The following is a 22206-nucleotide window of genomic DNA, read 5'->3' as shown; positions in this document are numbered from 1 at the left end:
AAATGTGCAATATAAGAGCAAAGAAAACAGTGGCAAACTATGAGAATTCAATAAAACTGTCTCCATTGTGATTTGAGTAGGATGATGAGCTAGAGTGAAGGTACAACTTACTAACTCCAGCATGATGCCCACTTGGGATGGATTCCTGCCTTTCCCTCACTCCACTGCCTCCTACTCCTGTCCTTGCCCGTTCCTTAGCCTTCCAGAAAACTTGGGGGAAAAAGGTGTGGTCTTACATTTATTCTGCAAGGTTAGTGAGTGGAACTGGCTTATGGAGGTGGAGATTGGAAGGACCAGGGTGGAGGTTGAAATGCATGGCTAAAACCAGGATTTGCACAGCCAGGATAGGAGAGGTAGAAAGAAGAAAAATGACTATGGAGTCAGGAAGGGGAAAAAAAGCCTTGCCTGTTTAATGAAGGGAATATATTTGATCAGTTAACTAGAACTGTGGTCCCTGTGTTTAACCTTAATTATTTCTGCTTTCACTCTCTCATCCTTCAGCCAGGCTCTTCTAATTAATAAGGCCTTCACAGAAGGGAATGTGCATAATTGTGCATAGTGGACTCTGAGATACTGGGGAACACTGATGCAGTAATAGTAAGTCTAGGAGATCCAGCTCAAATATTGGTAACTGTTGGATTGTTTCCTTTATTTAAATGATTGTGGCTCTTTTTAGAGTGCATCATAGGAGTGATATCCTCTCTTGTTTGAAGAAAATAGGATATTCAGTTTTTCTAGGTAACCTGCACTTTCCAAAATGAACGGAGCCAACAGGTAGTGAACTTCCTGACTTGTGAAGCAGAAGCTGGGTGAAAAACAGAAATGAATTGGAGCAAAGGTTGTTCCAAAAATTTGGAGCGTGTTGAGAACCAAGGCACAGGTACAGGGAGAAGTGTGTTTATGAGTGGTGTTTATGAGGTTGCAATCTTCAAACTACCTCACCTTAGATTTAGGCTAATCAGATTTTTTAAGTCTAGTTCTTTGACATCCTTTTGAAAATTAAATATTAATGACCTGCTACAACAGCTGGTGTCGTGGTACAGACTGGCTCTGGGCTCTGTGCCTTTGGGCTTAAGCCTTCTAATAAATCTCACAAGTATTTGCTTGCTTGTTGCTGCACACAGTGGATGAGGTGAAATGTAAGTAGTGGCACTCCATAGAGGGAGTGACTGAAACTGTGCCTTTAGACATACCAAATTAAGTTCACTTTGTGAAGTTTCATTTTGGAAAAGTCCTTTGGTGTTCTTCCTGGTGCAGAGTTAGCAGGGAATGAGCTGGGACAGCTGAGGCAACATTTGGTTTGAAGGGTAAGAGCTGCCAACAGCTGAGTGCCTCAGGGAAACACAGCCTAGTCAGTTCTGCCTTGGCATGGGGACAACCTCCAGCTAAAACTGAAGTTACTTCCCTCAGCAAATAGGTGTTGCTGAAGAATACAATTAAAACAAACAAAAAAAAAGCCATCCCTCTTTGTGTAGGACATCATGATTACAAATAAGAGATTTATTTTTATGGAAGAATTATTCAAGGATCATGAAACAGAAAATAAGCCATTAAGATTGTTGGAAAAGCAACAACTGAGAATGTTGGAAAGCGTTACCAGAAACATTGATATAAATGTAGCAAATTGTGGAAAACATGAAATTAGGTAAAGTGCTCCATTTTCAGTCATATCAGTAGGACCATTAGCAGCAATTAGGAAACAGCAGAATTTAGGGTATTAAAACTGAAGAGGAAATAAATACATTTAGTATTTTTTTCTGAAATACAAACTATTTGGAAAGCCCTCAGTGTCCTCCATCACAAGGAGTTGTGCATGTATTAAGAAAGAGAGGCAGGGCTTGTGTGCTGTAATTGAAATTTAACACTGGCAATGAGGAAAGTCAGCAAAGTATCTGCAGCACAGATTGGCACTGTTTGCATGCATGGCTTATGCAGTGGCCCTCTCCTTTTAGTAACCCATCCAGCATTTATGTGCCAGGATCACCTGGCACTGGTGTGCAACTCCTCATCTCCACTGACAAAAAGTACCAGCACTGCTTTGACAGGATCAGGCAGTAATTCCCATGACTCTCAAAACAACTCAAATCCATGGGAAGACAAGCTGGATTGCCCCTGGGAACCTAATTTTGAGACACCTTCAGATTAAATTAAATAAGTGTGTCTGAAATAATACATACTTTACTTGCATATTTTATAGACTGATGCGATTCAATCTATAAACTTTAGGGAAAAAATTTTAAAATCTTACTCTATATAAATATTTATAAAAGTTGCTTTATTCATAGAAAATTAGATTATTTATTTTCCTTGAATTTATAGTGAGTGCCCTGCATAGACATCGTGTCTCAACACATAGAGATGTAGACTCTTAGCAGAGCATTGCTGACATTAGCAAAGCTATTTCAATTTACATCAGCTGGGAATATGGTCCATAGGACCTAAGTTACACTAGAAGATGATAATGATTTTTTTTTCAAGCATTGTTTAGTGAATTCAGCCATTAAAACATGGGAAGTAATTAACATCTCAATATTACATATTGAAATTGAAAATATTGTAAAAATAGCATGTTAAGCTTATATTTTTAAACTTAATAGGATTGGCATTTGCTTTATGGCAGCTAAGCAAATCAGATTCTGCACAATATGGATAAATCTGCAGTTTTCACCAAGTTTGTGTACCTACGTCACACCTGCCATTGGCACCAAGGTATTTTTGTATCGCTTGTCCATTCCATCACATCTAGATTTCAAGCCACATGGCACGGTTCTCATGTATCTGAAAAGGTATTTTAAACCTACTGAAGCTAATAGGAATTCTGCCAGTTTATGAAAGGCATGACTAGGCTTCAAACATCCTAGGACTCAGACTATTGCACTCTTCATCTCATAAGCAAGATGGACACAAATTCAAACCAAATGAAGAAACTGTCCCTCTTCATGTTCTTATTCTTTTACTTGGCACTGAGCGTTTTTTCGAATAAATCCCATTTTCTTGTCGGCAGGCAGCTCCATTCATGTGGCCATTGCTTTCACTTGCACCTTCTGGCTGAGAACTCTCTTCAGTTGTCTGAAACAAAAAGGAGATGTCAGTGGAGTCGTGTGTGTCTCTTCCACCAGGCAGCCACTGGACCTGGTTCCCATTAGGTAGCTCTGCCTGCCTCTCTATTATTGCCACAACTTAGTTCTGAAAGAAATTGAACTGATTGTGTTAAAATGTCTGTAAGAGTAGGTTTGCACTCTGAACCTTGTAAAATCAAGATATATAGCCAATTACTCATCAGGCCTCTGTTTAACTTCTACATCCCTAGGCAGCTCAGCTATTGTGTTCCCACCCCCATTTTTCCTTGGAAAACCCACCAAGGAACAGTTCAGCAAGCTTTCCTGTAGAGAGGGTGACATGTTTTTAAGGGTGTGAGAAATCATATGTGCTTCATCCAAGCTGGGTCTGCAACCAAAGAAGTCCTAATTTGGATGTGTATCAGCCATTCATACTCAAAGAGCTATGGTGGAAACAAAATCCTTGGAACTCTCTGAAAACTTGGACATCTTCCAGGCTGCAGGCTTGCTTAGAAAGCCAAATATCTTTCAGTAGCATGTAATACCAAGGACCAATAGTTGCTGACTGCTGTGCTCATGGCTTTGTGCAGCCCAAAGTCTGGTTGATCTTGTTTGCACACAAGCAGATAAGGCAAGGGGCCTGTCTGTAACATGTTGGTCTGGATTACTCAGCTCTTTTTAGATTTAGCCCAGTGAGACAGGGTAAATCCTCTCAGGTTTCTAGTAGCAAGTTACTCTCTGAGCTCAGTTTCAAGGCACAGAGCCACTCACACGACCAAAAATGAAGGCAAGCTCTACCAAAGAAATTTATACTTGCTTTGCCAAATACCTATCTGAAAAAGAGTTTTAAAAAAATTAAAACATACTTTTCTTTTACACTGTACATTTGTAGATACATTATTTTCTGCCTTCATTCCAGTGGCTTCTTCCAATTCTGAAAAAGAAAGCAATAAAATAATTAAATGAAAATGACAGGGGGTAAGTAAGCATACCATCAATTTAGTAGCTGGCAGAAGTAAAAAAAAAAAAAACCAGCTATTCCTCTGGGCATTTATCACAGAAGAATAACTGAAGAGTGATGAACACTTCCTAAAACATTTTTTGAGGCAACGTGATTAATCTATCAGGACTGTCTAGCTTGAGGGTATTTAGAGAAAAGAATAAAATTAGCAACTTGACTGAAGCACAGGGTATCAGAGAGACCTTTCAGAGTAGAATTCTGCCTTTGTAGGTTCATGGAAGTCTGACTTTAGTTGTTATATTCTCAGCAGATGGGAGCATTTAATGTATAACAGGTTCCAAGAGCCCTCTTGCTAACAGTATAACTGATGTTATTTTCCCCTGGGTTGGTTCTCAAGAAAAAAAAAAAAAAAAATTAGAGCCTGAAAACCTTCAGGCTAAATTTGAGTGAGACAATCACATTCCAGTACACTAGTTAAAAAACAAACAAAAAGAAAGAAGGAAAAGGTAGAGCACATTATGGAAAGTTACACCAGTGTATCTGCAGCGTCTTTCAGGCCTGTGCTGAATTAATATATTCACTCCTTAACAAACAGCATATGTGACCAGAAATGAGTAATAACATTGAGTCTGTAAGAGAAAGGCCCGAGAGCAGGATTTTGCCTAAAAGTTTGGATAAAGTACATATGGGGCTTTGTATTTTTTTATAATAATTGGCATTAAGAACAGCAGTTTGATGAACGGCAAGAAATGCAGTTGATGACTTTCCCTTGCAAGTAATGGCCTAGCTAACAATGGTGTTTCACTGGGAAATGAACGAAGAGTATTGCTTTGATCCCTAAAGCACACATACCTGTAAGAAGTGCATCAAGTATCTCCACTGTGTGTTTTGCATCTTCCATTGTGAAGCACATTGGCGGTTTAAATTTTAAAATATTTCTGTAGGGTCCATCGGCACTAAGAAGGATTTGACGCTCTTTGAGTCTGTGGGAAGAGGAAACACCTGTGTTAGACACAGGTATAAAACTGTGTTGTGTCCTGTCACTTCCTTCAAGCTGAGACAGATTTGAAAATTTTCCTTTTTCAGTACTGTGTCATCAAGAACTACACAAATTGAAGATAAAATTAATGCTGAAAAATATTAGGAGGGTTTGATCACTGCGCAGAATCTTTAAGAACTACTTACTTGTAAATAAGATGAAGGGCTTCTGTCGTGGCTGGTGTTCGCTTTTGCTTATCTTTCACCAGATCCACTCCAACAAACAATCCAACACCCCTGGAGTAGAAAAGAAAAGTACAGACAAGTGAAATCCAGCGTCAGTAACCCAAACCTTCGGCTGCAAATGCAATATCTTTTTCTAACAATTGTAATTCCCTTCCCTGGAGTGCAAATGGGGGAAGCAGCATGAGAGGGGAGACTTTGTCTTTGGTCACCTTTTGGCAACTACACACAATCAAATGGGATAACAGATATTTCTGGATAAATAAATTTACCTGGCTCCTTAAAGTTGCATGGCCAGATAAGAATGACAGAATAATTTTCTTTCATGCTTATACGGAAAATCGCAAGCCAGGGAGAGAAAAAAATGAAAAAAAGGAAGTATAAAAACCCTGCAACCCAACTCCTTCCCCCCAAAAAAACCTGAAGGCAATTATCAATGGAAGTAACATGAGATGAGGAAAATCCAGAGTAACATCTCCCAAGGAAATGCACCAGAGATTTGAACAATGTCTGCATGATTAAAACAGTGCGCTGACAACTTGGTTATCGCATGTGGACGGCTCTTTCTCCTACTTTCCCAGAACTTTTCTACTGGCTATGCTTGTAACTAATTAAGCAGATGGATGGAAAACTTTTTTTAAAAAAATATGGCCTTACAATACCAGTTTTGGGTAGTCCATTTTAAAGGAGAGGTGTAACAAAATCATGACACGTTTCTGTGTTCCACTCACACCAAGTTTGTTGCTTTTTCTAGCGCAGTTACTTTCTTCTCTGACATTGCTGCAATGCACCCACCTGATATCTCCCACTAAGGGATGTTTCTCCTTTTGCTCAGCCAGCAACTCCAGGAGATAATTTCCTACACGTGTGGCATTGCCTTGGAGATCTTCTTTCTCTATTACATCCAGCACAGCCAAGCCAATGGCACAAGACACTGGGTTGCCTCCAAACTGAAAGCAAAGATCAAAGAACGCATGTCATCAAAATCAAAACCTATCAAAACAAAACATTAATCTGTGGCTATCCACGTTGTTTTCACTTTCCCCCTCCTGCTTGGTGTGTCATGAGGAAAGCTTGAAAAGGTGGGGATTTGTGTCATTCAGGCTGTGGAACACCATCCCTTACATTTGGGCAAGGGAAGGGCTCCCTCTTCCTCTGCTTCAGGTTGCAGTAATTTAAAGATTTCTAGACTGAAGAATTCAGCTGATTGCAGGTGCAGGCAAAATGCTCCTGGGAAGAGCAGTGGGTGATAGATTTGATATATTTTGATCCAGAGAGTATAAACTCCATTTAAAATAGGGGAATTCATGGTAGCTGGGAAGAAGGCTGAGTCACAGGAGCAGAAAGGAGGGCTCAGTAAATGGAAGACTGAGCCTCTGTGGCATGCATGCAGGTGAAATGTTTCCTGGTAAAAGGTCACTGTTTTGTTAGGTGTCAGTTGCAGAGCAAGGTCTGCCAGCAGAGTTCCACCAGCACAGAGCCTATCCTAGAAAATGGAATTTTACATGATCAACATTTCAGAGTGGGGAGAGGGAAAGAGACATAAGGAAGAATTTATCTGTATGGATGTCAGCTGAGATGCATGACCTGCCAGAGAGCTTGTGCTGGTCAATATGATGATGTAACACTTGGTACAGAGCATATTTTAAAGACTCTCCACTTGCTTTTAGATACTAGACTGTGGTTGACTCAAGCTCTTAGTAATGTGATGCAGTGAGAGCTGCAGATGTTATCTGGACCACCTGGAAAATTTCTAACTGCTAAATGCAGATCAAAATTCTTAAAAAAAAAAGCCCAGAGTTTAACCTATGAACTTACTGTATTGAAATACTCCAGTCCAGAAGCACCAAAACCTTCAGCAATTTCCCTTGTTGTGACCACACAAGACATAGGGTGTCCATTGCCAATGGGCTTTCCCATGGTGACAATGTCAGGCACAAAGTCTTCACCTTGCAGCTGGAATGCCCAAAAATGCTTCCCAACTCTGCCAAAGCCAACCTGGACCTCATCAGCTATGAACACTCCACCCGCTGCACGCACATACCTGAAAACAAACACAATACCTTGAAAGTCTAGTGCTGCAGAACACGGGTAGGCAATCAAGGACAAGGCAGTCTGCATCACAGAAATTCTGCAGTGTGAGACCAAGTTAGGAAAAAAGGAAAGAATACAGTTATTGCTATTTTATAGCTATGAAATTTTTAGTATGCTACATGTTAAGAAAAAGATTTTGACATTTTAATGTCAAATAGTAATGGTACTGTAGAATTATAACTGGTTTAACTTCATCTTCCATCATACTTATGGCTGAGGATTAAATATAGGAAAAGAATGGCAAGTATCTAGCCAAAAAATAGCTGACATTCCACAAAAAAATTGAACTGAAATCATACACTTCAATAAGTAGAAATGAACCACAGATAGACAAGAACAGGAGAGGTTAATAGCTGAATTGATTAGATAAGTCTATAGTGAAAAAAGCTATTTCTTTGTTTAATTTCCCCATTGTGAAGTGCTATACGTACTCTGCCACTTTCTGGAAATAGCCCACAGGTGGAATTACTTGGCCTCCACAGCTCTGCATGGATTCAGCTATGAAGGCAGCAATCTACAAGAGACAAACTCATGTGAGAGCTGTGTTCATCTACTTGGCCTTGGCAGAGACATCTAACAGTCTAGAAATAAATGTCTAAATGTGGGCCTTAATTTTATCACGCAATGGGCTGGACAACTGAGAGCTCTTGAAAACAGCTATGGCTAAAGGACTTACTTATTTTGTAATTGGAGTGCCCAAATTTGCAGTAGCCAGGGACACCTTTGCAGCCTGATGGGAAAGGAAGGATCTCCATTAAGCCCTTGTGTTGAACTGGATGACACTTCCAGGTGTCCGTGGATGTTGGATTAGGCTCTTGGGAGCTACATAAATTTATTTAGAAATGCCAGTTTACAGGAGACACACAACAGTGCCAGGAGACACACAACCATCTTCCCTAAGAAGGTAACAAGGCTTGCAGGTGTATGTGGGTTTTTTGTTTAATCCTGAACACCAGGTAGAGATGGGTGGAAGTTGACCTGTAAGATGACCTGTGGCTAGCCTTTGGGCACCCCTGCCTAATGCAAATAACTACACAAATAACATGTCAGCATGAAGCACTTGATAAAAGAAGGGAAAAATTCTACAGATGAAATAATTCCAGTTGCTAGGAATGAAAAAGAAAGTTATTTCAAGTCAGGAAGGGTGAGAGCAGCAGATCAGACACACTGGAACATCAAAATTTGTTTCTTGTCAACAGCAGAGGTCTATGCAGCAGAGATACAATATTACCCCAAGGTCTCAGCATAAGTCTGCTATTTAAGGGATTGCATCCCCACACCACTTGTGAGCCCCTGCCTGAGCATCAAGGGGTCTCTGTGCTGGTGCAGTCTTCCTGGAAACAAGGCCGAGCAGTAACGTGTAAAGAACCGTACACTACATTTGAGCACACGGCCAAAGAGCACGAAGCTTCCCATAGCATGTGAGGCTTAGCCTTTAGCACAACTTGTCCTGCCACAGGTCTATGTCACCAAGACCTAAGAAATGTGCAAAAGAAAGGAAACAGGGGAAGAAAAAACAAAACTATCCGTTAGTAGAGAATAAAAAAAAAGTTGATGAAGAAACTAAAAGAGGGGTGATGTAAGTCCTTTGGACTAGAAGGGAACATGTTCCAGTCTCCGCTGAAGTCTTCTGGGACTTCAGCGGGTTTTGGATCAAGCCCTACAAGTCTCAACACACTAATGCCATCATATAAAAGATTAACAAACATTTTAGGTACACCTGTTTAGAAATTGTCTGTTTTTATCAAGGTCATACTGTGTATGAGTGAAAGTTTCACCTTTTTATATGACTTCAAAGTTATCTTAACCAAACAGGCTCAGAAATGTAGTACCAAGATTTTATTGAATAGATTTTCTCCATGACCTGGGGGTTTTTTGTATATCCTTGCTAGGATTTGTGATGTAGTTTCTCAGCTGACCTCAAACCTTTCCCTACAATATTAACAATCTTCTGATTCAATGCATAAAATAGGAATTTTAACAGCTTTGATTGTATCTGCTTATATACAACTGTATTATTGATCCTTTCATTGATGCCTAGAAAAATTATCATAAGAGCATCAGATAGAAAAATGGCCCATTTTGAACAGAACCCACCATAGGAAAATGAAGGGAAAGGGAAGTATGTGAAATTGGGAAAGAAACAAGTCCTCAGTTGCCCGTTACATGCCCCCATGCCGTAATAAACAGATGAAGCCTCAGCATTTCTAGAGCACAAAACACACACCTTGCGTCCATTCTTCTGTGCTTCCTCAATAATCTTCTTCACCTCTTCAGCATAAGCACTTGCTGGATCTGGGTGATCTTCCCTGTATTTCCCCCTGTAGATATCTGGAGAAGGAGCCTGAAAAGACCAGTTTGTTTATTTGTTTATATGAAGGCAATCCTTCCATGAAACATTTACTTTCTTTTTTATTGCTCCACTTTATTTGCTTTCCACATAAATAGGTAATAAGAATTAGTACAGCCTGAACGTTTGAATTGCAAAAATGATTACTGGAGCTTAAATTCAATCTGGGCCTGCCATGTGTTCAATATTACAGAACACAGCCATTGTAAGAACCATCATCTACCTCATCCACCTTTCAAGACTGTCCTTCCTCTCCCTCACGATACAATAATGAGTACAATTCACCACCTTATTTCAGATTCTCACAGAAGATCCATTTCTGCAACTGGAGAGTAGGGTTTTCCAGTCTGTCACTTTCCTCCAGCATTTTAGTCATGGTACAAATCTGTGTTGCATTCAAGCCTCTACAAAAGGTGCTAGGAAAGGTTCAGCAACTAAGAGAAAGGAAGTGGTATAAAAAGGTGGATGCTGCTTTGGCAGTGCAGTTAATGCACAGAGTTCTAGATAGGAAAGATCTGCTTGGTGCACATTTTTGGACTGAGAAACATTTTTGTCTTTTTAAGATACACAAGTCTATCTGAAAAATCACACTTCCTTAGACACTCATGAGTCTTATACCCAAATCTGTGTAAACCTGTGAAATCTGCCTTTCCAGTTTTTGGAACTTGACTCAAAGTCCTGCTTATCTTTAACCAAACCAACACAATGGATATTGGCTAATTGCATTGAACTGTGTAACTGTACAATGCAGTGACTGTAGCACAATGAAGGAAATCAGCCCCACAGCTGAACACCTTCTTAGAAACCCAAAATCAAACAATTTTGCTGTATTTATTCCACTGAAATCAGCCAAGCATATGTGCACTAGCATCAGCAAAACGAATGAAAGTATATTTACACCAGAAGTGGGTAATTCAATATGCTGCATAACAGGCATAAAAATGATCAAAAAAAAAAAAAACCCTAAACCAAACCAAACACCAACAAACAAACCAAAAAAAACCCACCAAAAACACCACAAAACAAACCAAAAACCATACTTACCACATGCACATACTCCTTCTTGCTGTCCTTTCCCAGCTGATTAAATTTATAGGGGCTGATGTCAATCAGAGATGTAACGTGGCCATGGTAAGCACTGTGTGAGTGTTAAATATCCAAGTCACTTTTCACCAAATGTATAGAAGAGCCAAATTTACAATTGCTCCTATCAGACAGAATAGCACCTGTATCTGCAACACTGTAGCATCGTTTGTGAAGGGATCTTGATTTGATTTGATTTACTCAGTCTTTCTCTCAAAGACAATATGAAATTGCTGTTGACTGTAACTTACTAGCGAGACTGGAAGCAGGATAAAATCAAATGCGGACATGGAGACAGACCGAGATGATGTCTGGACTGCACTGACATCAAGGTGGCTGCCCTAGCAGCCTTACCTAGAGCTGAAGGGTGTGTCCAGCTCCTTCATTTCCACCCCATGGGCCCCACTCTGGCCAGCCCAAGCTTTGCAAGCTAGGTCCCAACACCATTTTGAAAACTCAGGAGTGTGCATTGCACTGAGAAGTGAGGACCTTCAGCAGCAGCAGCCCACCACCATCTGCCCTGAAGGCACCGCAGGTGAGAGGGTTTGGCAGAAGCCACAGTCAGGAAAAGGATATTGTTTGAATATAAATGTTTTATACTGCAGAGTGTGCTAAAACTGGTTACTATTGAGGCCAACTGATTTAGAAGTGAGGAACCAGAGCCTTTAGAGACTAAAGCATGTAGCATCTTTATTCAGGGAATAATAAAAACTTTTGCTCAGCCATAAACCTGAAGCAAAGCAAACCTCAAACCAAACCAAAGACGTGTCACAACTTCTTAGTAGAACAGTTTAGTGTGTTCCTAACAAGGATCTGGATATGGCTGAGTCAAACAAGGTTTGTGCTGTTCAGACAGAAACATGTGCCTTTGCTTTTGCTCTGACTGTACTTTCTAATCACAACCTGAGAAGAAAATTCAGCACTACAGCAATGTCACCAAACCTACAGCTGCATCTAGGATAGGAAAACCCTGAAATGCAGTTAGCCACCTACCCTGTGGCTGGCAGCCCTCTCAACACCTCCTCATTTTGCAGCCACTTGGTTTTGTGTGCATAGTTGTGTCCACTGAAGGAGAGATGAGCATCATTGCAGCACTGCTGCGAAACTACAGGATCCTTCTTCTTGACCGCTGAATATTTATTTGTGCAAAATGAAACATATCCAGCAATGTGTGACGAACAGAAAGCCCTTTTCCAGAGCAGCCCAGTAGCCAGACCACTCACTGCTTTTGAAAGCAACATTTAAGTCTGGCCTGAATTGCTCTGGGAGTCTGTGGGAAATGCCCTCTAACAGGTGACCGACCTTCTGGGGTGACCAACAAGCTTATTTTTCAGAGATCTTCAAAACTTGTGTTTACCCAAATGTGAAAAAGGGATTTCCTGATCTGTTCTAATACTAAAGCAACAAAGCTTTTCTTTCAGCAGGCAGTGGAGTACAAACAGCAGGGGGTTGCTGCAAAGCTGCTTCTGAAGTAATGGCAGGAGCTGCTGGCTGCATTCACATAAGCTACTGTGTGCACTTACTTTTCCAGGGTGATCACATCTTGGTGCCCACGGTACTGCCGAGCCAGTCGTAAAGCAAGATCGTTTGCTTCAGACCTGCATAATAACAGAGCAGCAAACCAGTGAAGGAGAGCTTCCAATTAAAAGGGTATTCCGACAGAAGACAAGGCATGGGACTCATGGATATAATAAATCAACACAGTAAACTCTGTTACTCTACAGATTGCAGTGCTAAGGTTGAGACTATATGTGCCATGTAAGGGGGCAAAGATAAAACAGCCCTTTGTATAAACAACAAACAAAGAGATGCTTTATTTCCCTCCCCCAGTTTGCCTGTAGATATTTACCTCCCATTGGTACAAAAGAGGCCAGTTTGCAGCTGAGAACACAATGCATCCACTAACCCTCAAAAAGCAAAGCCCCATCTCCCACACTTTGCAAGTCCTTTCTCCAGGAAAGGAGAAAGCCTGATCTGTCACAGCCCCTCTGCTCACAGGTCCCTGCAGGTTGTCTGTTTTCAACATGTAAGTGATCACACACTACTAAACTGCCTAAAGAAGACTAACTTGATTCCAAGGTTATATGTCAATTTACAGGTGGCATTCATCAGTCTGTAAATAACATTCACCAGTTTGCAGAGTTAATTTCCTCTTCTTTTCCCCTCTTTTTTTTTTTGCATAGCATTCAGCAGGCCAGTGTCATGTTTTGCTTCTCTTGCTTTGAGCCATCACTCTAAATATGATGGCTGCAAATAGGAAGTAAGTTCTGATCAGTGCTGGATATATTTTTGTTGCATGTTACTAAGTCCTACTTAGTAAGATTTAGACCAAGCTGTCCTGAGTCTCTGTCTCAAACAGGAGCAAAATAGTAATAAAAAATATTCATATAAAAAAAAATACAATTCAGACCTACCCAGAGTTAACAAAATAGCAAACAGAGAGTTTGTCAGGCAGAGTGGCTGTGAGACGCTGTGCATACTGAACAAGGTTGTCATGCAGGAAGCGGGAGTTTGTATTGAGCAGTTCCATCTGTTTTGTCGCAGCCTTTATCACATATGGGTGGCTGTGGCCCACTAAAGAAGAAAGCAATTAGTTATTACTAGCAAGCAGTCAACTACTGAACCACAGAAGGATGTTCACAGAAGCACTGTGAGCATCATCACTTGGCAGAAATGTGCCCTGATCCCTACTGGAAATTAAGGAATGGCAGCAGTCTCACAAGTCAAACTCCTTACCATGTGCAACATTGTTGATGCAGTCCAAGTATCTTTCTCCTTTCTCATCAAACATATATTGGCCCTGAGCACGGACGATCTTCAGAGGATCTTTGGCATAGAAAACTTTGCAGGAAGGCCTAAGACATAATAAACATAACACCATTTTAATTTTCTCTTTTTTTTTTCTCCCTCCCTTGAGTGTTGAGATGGTTAATTTTTTGGAGCTCTGGAGGCAATTACCTCCTTCTGCAAAAAAAGCTTGTGAGTCATTTAGGTGGTGGTCAGGCAGGGGCTCTTGCTCACAGTGAAAACCCTTGCACCTCCCCCGGCACAGTGGGAACAGAAGCTGGGTGTTTTCAAAGCCTGACCCTGCCTGCAATTGATTTCACAGCAGAACAGTGTCTGCACGTCTTTCCAGGTCCTTATATGTCCTGCCGTGTTCCTAGGCTGTAGCTCTGCTTGTTTACATGCCTCACAGACATCTATGGCCAAATAACTCTCTGGAACTAAAGTAAGCTGTTAAGCACTGTTTCATACTATAGCCAAAATAATCATTATGCAACAGATGACTGTAGCATATAGAGGTCAGAGTTGAGAACAAAACATTAATGCCTTGCAGGCTTTATTTTCAGAGGTGCTGAGCAGGTCCTAAAACCCTCATACTCTCACTCCGTGTGCTTTGAACAAAATCTTTAAGAGCAGCATTTTATAAGCATCTAAATCTCACTGACTTATAGCAAAACTCAAGCTCCTTATAATATTAACCAAAGTATTCTTTAAGGGCTCTTTTTTCTTTCCTTCTCCCCCCTTGGAGAATGTCCCAGCTGTGTAATTACGTTGAATGATATTACTGAGCAGAAGGAAAGTCTTCTGAACATTTATCAGTGTTTATATGACCTTGGATAAACACAGTTGTTTCCAGGTAAGTCTGAGAGCTATTGTTGGGTATAGTGTGGTTATGAACTTGTAATGTCACTTGTAAATGTGACTCCTGGATAGTGAAGTAGTTTGCTTTCTTTCTCATAGCTTCTAGCCCTGATGCATAGATCTTTTCTGACATCTTCAGCTATTTCTCTGCTATACTTTTAAAGCAATGTCCATCATAATTGGCCATTCCGTGTCTACAGTTTTTTTCCCTGTAACCTGTCAGTTCATTCTGTGGAAGTTTCTCTTTGTTCACCCAGCACTGCTCAATCCTGCAATCCTTGTGCAGAGCAGGACTCTTTTAATATTGAGCTGGCCCCTAAAAAGCGGTTGATTTTCTCTCTTTATGGGGCCATGACCTTAGGGAATCTTTTGTGACTTATGGATCTTTAGTAAGATTCCTCTATATGCTACACGTTTAAATGCAATCAGCAAAATAGATCTGTTTTTACAGCCTGGACTTATTTTTCGCTTGACAACATCTACCGAAGAAATGATGAAAGCTGCACATCCCGTGGGAACTAACATTGCCCTACAGAGGGATCAGATACGTGCGCAGCCAGGATTGTCGCTCAGGACACAACCACTGGCAGCCCTCCCGCACGTCCCCCAGTTAAACTCAGCTCAGGAAATAGCAACAGGTTCATTCAGCAGACACGGCTGTTCTGCAGGTGCACGCACAAAAAAGCCCCATCCCTGCGCAGCCTCATTTTAGACACACGCCTGGGTACCACATCCCGGCCGCTTGCTTTGAGCTGCTGGAGAAGCGAACGATGCGCTCCATGTGCAGTGTTTGAATGACGGCATCCCCCGCCCGCCCAGGGAATTCCGGGCTGTCCCGACACCTGGAAACCAGGGGGATGACAGGTCCTGTGCGTGTCCGTGTCCCCCGCCAGCTCGCGGGTCCGGAGGGGCTCTGTCCCCAGAGACAGACCTTCCTCCTCCTCCTCCTCGTCCCCTCCGCCCCGCTCCCGGCCCCTCCGCCGCCCCTACCCGATGTGCTTCCTCCGAAGGGCGAGGGTCTCCGCCTTGCTGTAGAGCTCCTCCATCCCGGCGCAGGCACGGCACGGCACTGGGGAACACCGTCCGTCCGAGCCACCCAAGGCTTCCCCGCCTCTTATGCGGGCGCCGGCCCCGGCCAAACCCCTCCTCCCCGCCTCCCTCCCTCCCGCCTGCCCCGGCGGGACGGGACAGGACGGGACAGGACGGGACAGGACGGGACAGGACGGGACAGGACGGGACAGGACGGGACAGGACGGGACAGGACGGGACAGGACGGGACGTCCCGTCCCGACCGCTCCCCCAGCCCCCTGGGTTTTCCTTTCGGGGAACTCGTGTTTCCTGTTCAGCTGAGGCGGGCCAGCCGCGAGTGAGTCCTGTGCCTTAGAGTATTGTTGGTTTAAAATTAATTTGGGATTTTTTTCCCCCTTGGGGTGCAGACGGGCACAAACTCGCAAAAGAACCGACTTGGGGCGTGGGGGCGAGCGCTCGGCTCCCACTGGCCATCCTGCCATTCCTGCCACTCGTCTGTCACCCTGGCGGCCACAGCGCCACTGCCACAAACATTCGGGCTGGGGGCCTGGGGGGAGGAACACAAAGCCGATTATTTAATCAAAATCAGGGTCATAATTCGATGTCCCTCTCTGCCTCTCATGCCCCAAAATCTGCTTGTAAGAGTAGGCTGAGACTTGTATATGTCCATCGGAGCCGGTATCGGTATTTCAGCATTTCTTGTAAAGTGAGGCAAATCAGTAAGATCTACGATTTGCCAGGTTTTGTGCACGTACGTAGAACAGAGCTCAAACACATGGGTTCACTCCTAGGTCTAGGCAACATCTAAACAAACCTACTCCTTGGTCACTTTGAAAGCGCATGTAGAAGCGACTTGCTCGAACGTGGCATTTCTTCATGCTTACATTCGGTAACCATCTCGCTGGACATCAAAGCCCACAAGAAAAAAGAGGGGAGAATAAAACGGGGGAAGAAGGACAGAATTCACATCGAGAGGCATCGCATTTCAAAACAGCGAAGCTGCCGGGGGAGCATCTCAGATTTACCTTCTCTCTGGCAAGCGCTCCCCTGGAGGCAGCTCCTTGAGCTGCATGAGCAGACAGCAGAGCACTCGCCCACGGCCCTGCCACCCCATCTGTAGCTCGTCTGTGCCACCTGCAGCACTACGTTTGGAAGAGTTCTCAGAGAGCATATGTAAAGCCACACAATTTCCTGTGCTGATGGTACTTCCTTTTTCTTGATCAGTATCCAGAAAGTCATCCCAAATTCTGCAGATTGAAGAAACACACTTCCTGATTTTTTATTTTTTTTTTTTAATATCTCTGCCAGCAAGCCACCTTTCTGCTTCTCTAGACAACACTTCTTCCCATCCAGTCATTTACTAGAGTTTCCTCAGTGTTAAATTTGAAGCTTCGACATTCTACAGTCCTGCTCCATGGGAAACCTTGCCTCACCAAGCAACAGAGTAGCAGAAGTCACAGCAGCTCCACCTCTATCCCTGCAGAGACAGCTGCTGCCTGTCTTCAGTGCCTTGTCCAGGCAGAAAGACTAAAAAAGACATGAAAGAGTTGCCAAAACTGTCAGCTAGGGCAGTATTTTACTGTACAGGCAAGGATGAAATTCATTGATGGGTCCTCAAGAAGAGAATAGGCATTAGATCTGCTGACATCCAAACAGAGCAAGGCTAGAGCCTGTCAGGAACGCTCTCTGCAATGCCTCTCCATTTTGCCTGCATCTCTGAAAACCAGGCAATGGTATTTAGCATAGGGTAGATGCAGTTGAGGTTGTACTACACCTTACATAGTGATTTAGCAGCAATCCCTTTGTACCAGCAATGTACAGAAAGGCTGGGGCCAGGCAGCATCCCCATCTGTGAGTCCCAAGGCATTTCAGGAGAGATGGTTTTCTCACACCGAGCTGGTGTCTGCCCTCTGTCGGTGCCGAGCACAGCCTCGTCCCTCCCTCCAGGGCTGCTGCCGATGCCAACACTAGAAAATCTCAGCTCTTTATGCTGATCTGCCTGGTCCTGCTCATGCAGAAACCCTGGACCACAAACAGATTTAAGGGATATGCAAAATACTGTGCTACTACTTTAGAAGCATGCACTGACAGCCTGACCAAATCAGGGCTTTTGTTTCAGGTTTAGCAAAAGGAAGTTTGCTCACAGCTAGCTTAGGAACTGTTTGAAGCAATAGCAAACTTCATTGGGCAAGCTTGAAGTGACAGGTGAAGTAGAAGGGAGATGTTGCTTCTCTGTTCCTTCAAAGCCATGGGAAGGGGCTTAACAATCAAGGAAATATCCCTCCCTCTTGGCTCATTGTTCTTTCATGCTCTCTTGATACTATGAGCAGGAGCAAGCCTGTCAAGTGTCATGTGTGGAGTCTCTCCCAAGACTAGCAGAGACCCTGACCTAGACATAGGCCTTTGCAGCACCACTTGCTATCATAATGCTATGCACTAAATACTGGCAGCCATCTCTCCGTGATACATAGTAGGATTAAAATAGTTTCTTCTTCTTTTTTTTTCCAAAATACTTGTGTTTTAGGAAAAAAACAAAAATGCAACCCAAAATATGCTGTTTACTCCATCCTGTTCTGTTTGCTTTATTAACATTTTAATTTACTTTCTTTTTTCTATGCTTGTTTATGGGCTTTGTCCTGGCATGGTACCAGAAACCAGCAGCCTGGCTTCCTCTATGAAGGATGAAAAGGAGTAAATATTTCTAACAGTTACCCAGTGTTCAAGTAAGGTGCCTCTGGTTACCTATTTGACTGCAGAGGAGTTCCTCTGAAAAACAATATATTGCTGGTGCTCCCTGAGAATTAAACCCATTGCAGATGGATTTGCTGCGGAAACTGTTCTGCACTGAAGATCTGTTTCAGTACAGAAATTTAAAGATGGACAAACCATACCTGTCTGCACCTTCTCAGGGACAGGCAGCTGCTTGGCATTTGCTCTGGAAGGAGAATGGACTTGCCTGTGAGTTCATGCAGTGACCAGTCCAGAAGGGCCCTAAGCCAGTTAAGCACAGGGTGTGTTGTAAACATTTGTTTTTATCAGTTTTATCTCAACTAGAATCAATTACCTCACAACGATTTTAACATACCAAATAGAAGAGAGATCCTAAAATCTGGAAGAAAGTTACCAGGTACTTGTTAGCTCCAGGAGGGAGCAGCCAAAGGTGATGTCACAAAGACCTTGTGACAGCTCCACTGGGGTGTGGGCACTTGGGAAACTCAGTCAAGCTGTAACCTGCACATAAGAACACAATCAGGATATTTATTAGCTATTGAACATTCTGCCTTGGTGTAAGAGCATGAAAAAAACACTGCATCCTGGTTATGTGACAGGAGCTGTGTCCACCTTTGATCTGGGAGATAACTAAAGCAGCTTGAGCATACCTACACTCATGGACAGTGATCTCTCTGAAGAGGTTTGTGTACAGTATTTTCTGAACTCTACTGGTCTCATATATGTATCTATATATCTATATATCTATATATACACACATACACGTTTATATGTTCAAGTAGGCACAAGAAGACATATAAATACATATATATTTACATATATATGTATGTGAGTGTGTATCTATAAACACACATATATAGATACATACATAGGAAGCACTGTATTTTTTTACTGCGCCTAGAAGATGGGAAAGTAGAATACCCTGTGAGTACTCTGTCTGGAAATTCCCAGAAGCCAATGGTAGAGAAGACAAATTAGTAACCCTGGGAAGACAGAAAGACTGCCTGCAGCAACATGACTTAAATGTTTTGGCATTCCCTTGTTTGTTTTGTTTTAATATTTATTTGGGTGCAGTTGTTACTACTTGCTGGAACATGAAATGCTTTGTCAGCTCCCTGAGTTTTTTGTTTTTTTTTTTTTTAACTTTTGTGTGTGATTATAATTGAACCACAAGGTGAAGCTGTGTAAGGACATAAACAGCTGCTTCTGTTGCATTATTTTTTATTTGGGTAGGGATTAGCAGGTTTAGTAGGTCCACAAGGCAGAGTTTCATAATAGCCTTTCAGTATTTAATTAAAGCTCCATTATAGAAAAGAGAGGCAGAAGTGGCAGGCATTTCACATGCAGTCCTACATGTGCTTTGGCACATCACGGAATTCCGAAGGACGCGTGTGAAGAGGAGGCAATCCCAGAGGAAAGCCATGTCCCAGGAGTGCAGTAGGATGTGAAGGCTGTAGGATATTGGTTACCTGAGGTTTGGCTCTAAAGCATCTAAAGCTCTAAAGGGAGCATAGAAATGAAAAATAACAGGGATGCTGTCAAAGCACAGAATGGGAAACCCACAGGGTGTTGGCTCTGGCAGCAGTTCAGAACACATGTTTTTGTGTTTTGGCAGGACATCTAGAACTGCACTTCTCTACAAAAGCAGAAGAAAAGAGAAAGAAGGAAGTGAGAAAAGGGCAAGAGTGGCCACAACTGAAGCAAGGACATCACCTGGGGTGACAGCAGCACTCGCAGCCCTCCGAGCCACATGCTCAGCCTGGCAGAGCACAGCACATGGAGCTGGAAGTACCTCCTCTTGGAAAGGAGGAAAGATATTTTTAGTCCTTCCAAGAGTCTAAAACAGAGCTAGATAAGATTAATGGACATTTGTGGGGATTAGCAAAAGTTAATAGGAGAAGCCAAACCTTTCCACCTACAAATGATTGCATTTTTGAGGTGATGGGAAGGGAAACAATGTGGAGTGTTCTGTTTGTCTAAAATATTTTGGGATTTAGAAAATCCAAACATTTAAATAATGTGTTGAAGAAATTACAGCTGCTCCCCAGTGTTTTTTTAAACCTTTTGTTCAGGGAGTCTAATGCAAATGAATGCCTTCTTAAACAAGGGTGATGAAAAATATACCATTTTGACATAATTATTATGTTCTGTCATTTCTGAACAAGTTGGATCTGTGTAAAAGGGACACACATTTTCCAGCTTGCACTGTTACTTGTGGCACTGTAAACACCTTTCTTTCTCAGGAGTTCAGGTTTATTTTTCACCTTCAGAACGCCAGAAAAGGGAGAGTGGTGATTTTCAGCTTTATTTCTTCCCATGGTGCCTCTGAACTTGCCTAAACAATAGTTTCAACTTTTGGTTAATACACAGGTCCCTGCAACTTTTCCTGAGTGAGGAAAGGCTCCAAGCTTTGCAGCAAAGCTTCCTCCTTACATAACTTGTGGATTCCCACAGCTTGTGCTGCCTGTTTAGAAAAGATAATGGAAGAGACGCTGTTTTGAAGGGGAAAGACACATCAAGAATAGGAAGGTGAGATTTCTTACTGCGCACTGCAGGGAAATGGAACACGTGGCAGAGGCCCTCATTTTTGTGTGAATGTCTGAAACAACTTGCTCTGGACTTCCAGCTCCAGGCTGGCACAAAGCAGCATACACGTTTCCCAATCCAGACAGACTAGAAGAGTTTTTTTGCACCAACATTAAGAACTTTATAGCTATTCAAAATCAGCACCAATGGTTGGATTAATATTTTAATAATTACACACTTTTTACATTATGAAAATAAATCATAAATAGTGTAAAAATAATTCTGAAGATCAACTTCTCACAAGCAAGAAACAAAACCTGAAGTACAAAACTGAAAGAAAACAAAACAATATTCAACTGAAAAACACGGAGAAATTTTAATAGTAAAAACAAAAGCATGCTGTTTGATTGGGTTCAATTAAGTCAAGACCAGTGGCCACAAGAAAGTGGTAAATAATAACAAATTAAAATGGGTGATTAAAACCTTGACATTCTTTACACTACTCATCAAAAGAGGTCTCGTGACATATTTACAGTGATAAGACACTCAAAATATTTCTAGTATTGATAATATGATGCTGACCCATGTATTTTTCCCCCCAAGCATTGAAATCCTTGCCAAATTACTTTTCTTTGTATTTTTATCTCTTCTACTTCATTTATGAGACCATTTGCAATACAAAAATAACGGCACATATAGATGAACTTAAAAAAGTAAAAAATACAAATAAAAATATATAATATTTTCCAAAGGAAAAAGTCAGATACATACATCTTAGCAACATTTTTAAAGTTGTGTGATATTTTCCCAAACATGTACAATAATATAAGAATATCCACATATACGTTAACAGTATGTAAAACATTCTTCCACCAACCCAACTCTCCATAATACTTCAGAGAAGTGTGCAAGTACCAATGGGATCTGGGAAATTCATACAATTTCTTTTTTAAATAGAAACAAGTAAAACACTAACGGTCCCAGGTTAAGTTAAGGCCCCCTGCTTTCAAAGAAAATTCAATTTCCAAGCAGCATTGGTAATTGGATGCATTTAAAAACAAAATGAAACAAAAACAACACTCCAAATCCCTTTTAAAAAACAAACTCCACTTGTTCTGTAGAGTATCTTTTTCAGAAATGATGGTGGCAGGCACTTGTTTCTAACTAATGAATCCAACCACCACGTAAAATACTTTAATAACAGAGGGTGCATGAAAACCTTCATTTATACATTACAGCAACATTGACATCCATAAAAACAAATTGCAGAAAATTTAAAAAAAAAAAAAAAAAAAAAAAAAAAATCAGTGTTGGTTTTAATTCCAGTCACTGAAATAGAATTTTTGCAATGATTACAAATTAGACTTTCTTTTGACCACTATCTTTGCAGATGTGTTTTGTGTGAGTCTGTAGTGTGAAAATTTAAGAATCTCATTAGGTAAAATACAGAGATTTAGAAGTGTAATATAAGATGGCCAAGCAGCAGAGATCAGTAAATTTGAAGGGAA

At 41.7% G+C, this 22206-nt stretch overlaps 1 protein-coding gene across 1 annotated transcript; it reads right to left on the bottom strand.

Annotated features, from left to right (window-relative positions):
- Positions 1–1466: 1466 nt before the first annotated feature.
- ETNPPL (ethanolamine-phosphate phospho-lyase) lies at positions 1467–15647 on the bottom strand. Its single transcript, XM_023924720.2, has 13 exons — positions 15404–15647; positions 13505–13623; positions 13183–13342; positions 12292–12366; positions 10730–10823; positions 9563–9679; positions 7767–7849; positions 7060–7285; positions 6037–6191; positions 5206–5295; positions 4873–5003; positions 3926–3993; positions 1467–3069 (listed from the first exon to the last, which is right to left on the bottom strand). The coding sequence occupies exons 1-13, from the start codon at positions 15457–15459 to the stop codon at positions 2938–2940; spliced, it is 1506 nt and encodes a 501-aa protein (XP_023780488.2). The 5' UTR covers positions 15460–15647; the 3' UTR covers positions 1467–2937.
- Positions 15648–22206: the final 6559 nt, after the last annotated feature.

The sequence above is a fragment of the Cyanistes caeruleus genome, chromosome 5 (assembly GCF_971803275.1).
Source record: "Cyanistes caeruleus chromosome 5, bCyaCae1.hap1.1, whole genome shotgun sequence".
NCBI classification, from domain to species: Eukaryota; Metazoa; Chordata; class Aves; order Passeriformes; family Paridae; genus Cyanistes; species Cyanistes caeruleus.
The sequence above is the reverse complement of the archived record's forward strand: the minus strand, read 5'-3'. Positions and strand labels throughout refer to the sequence as shown.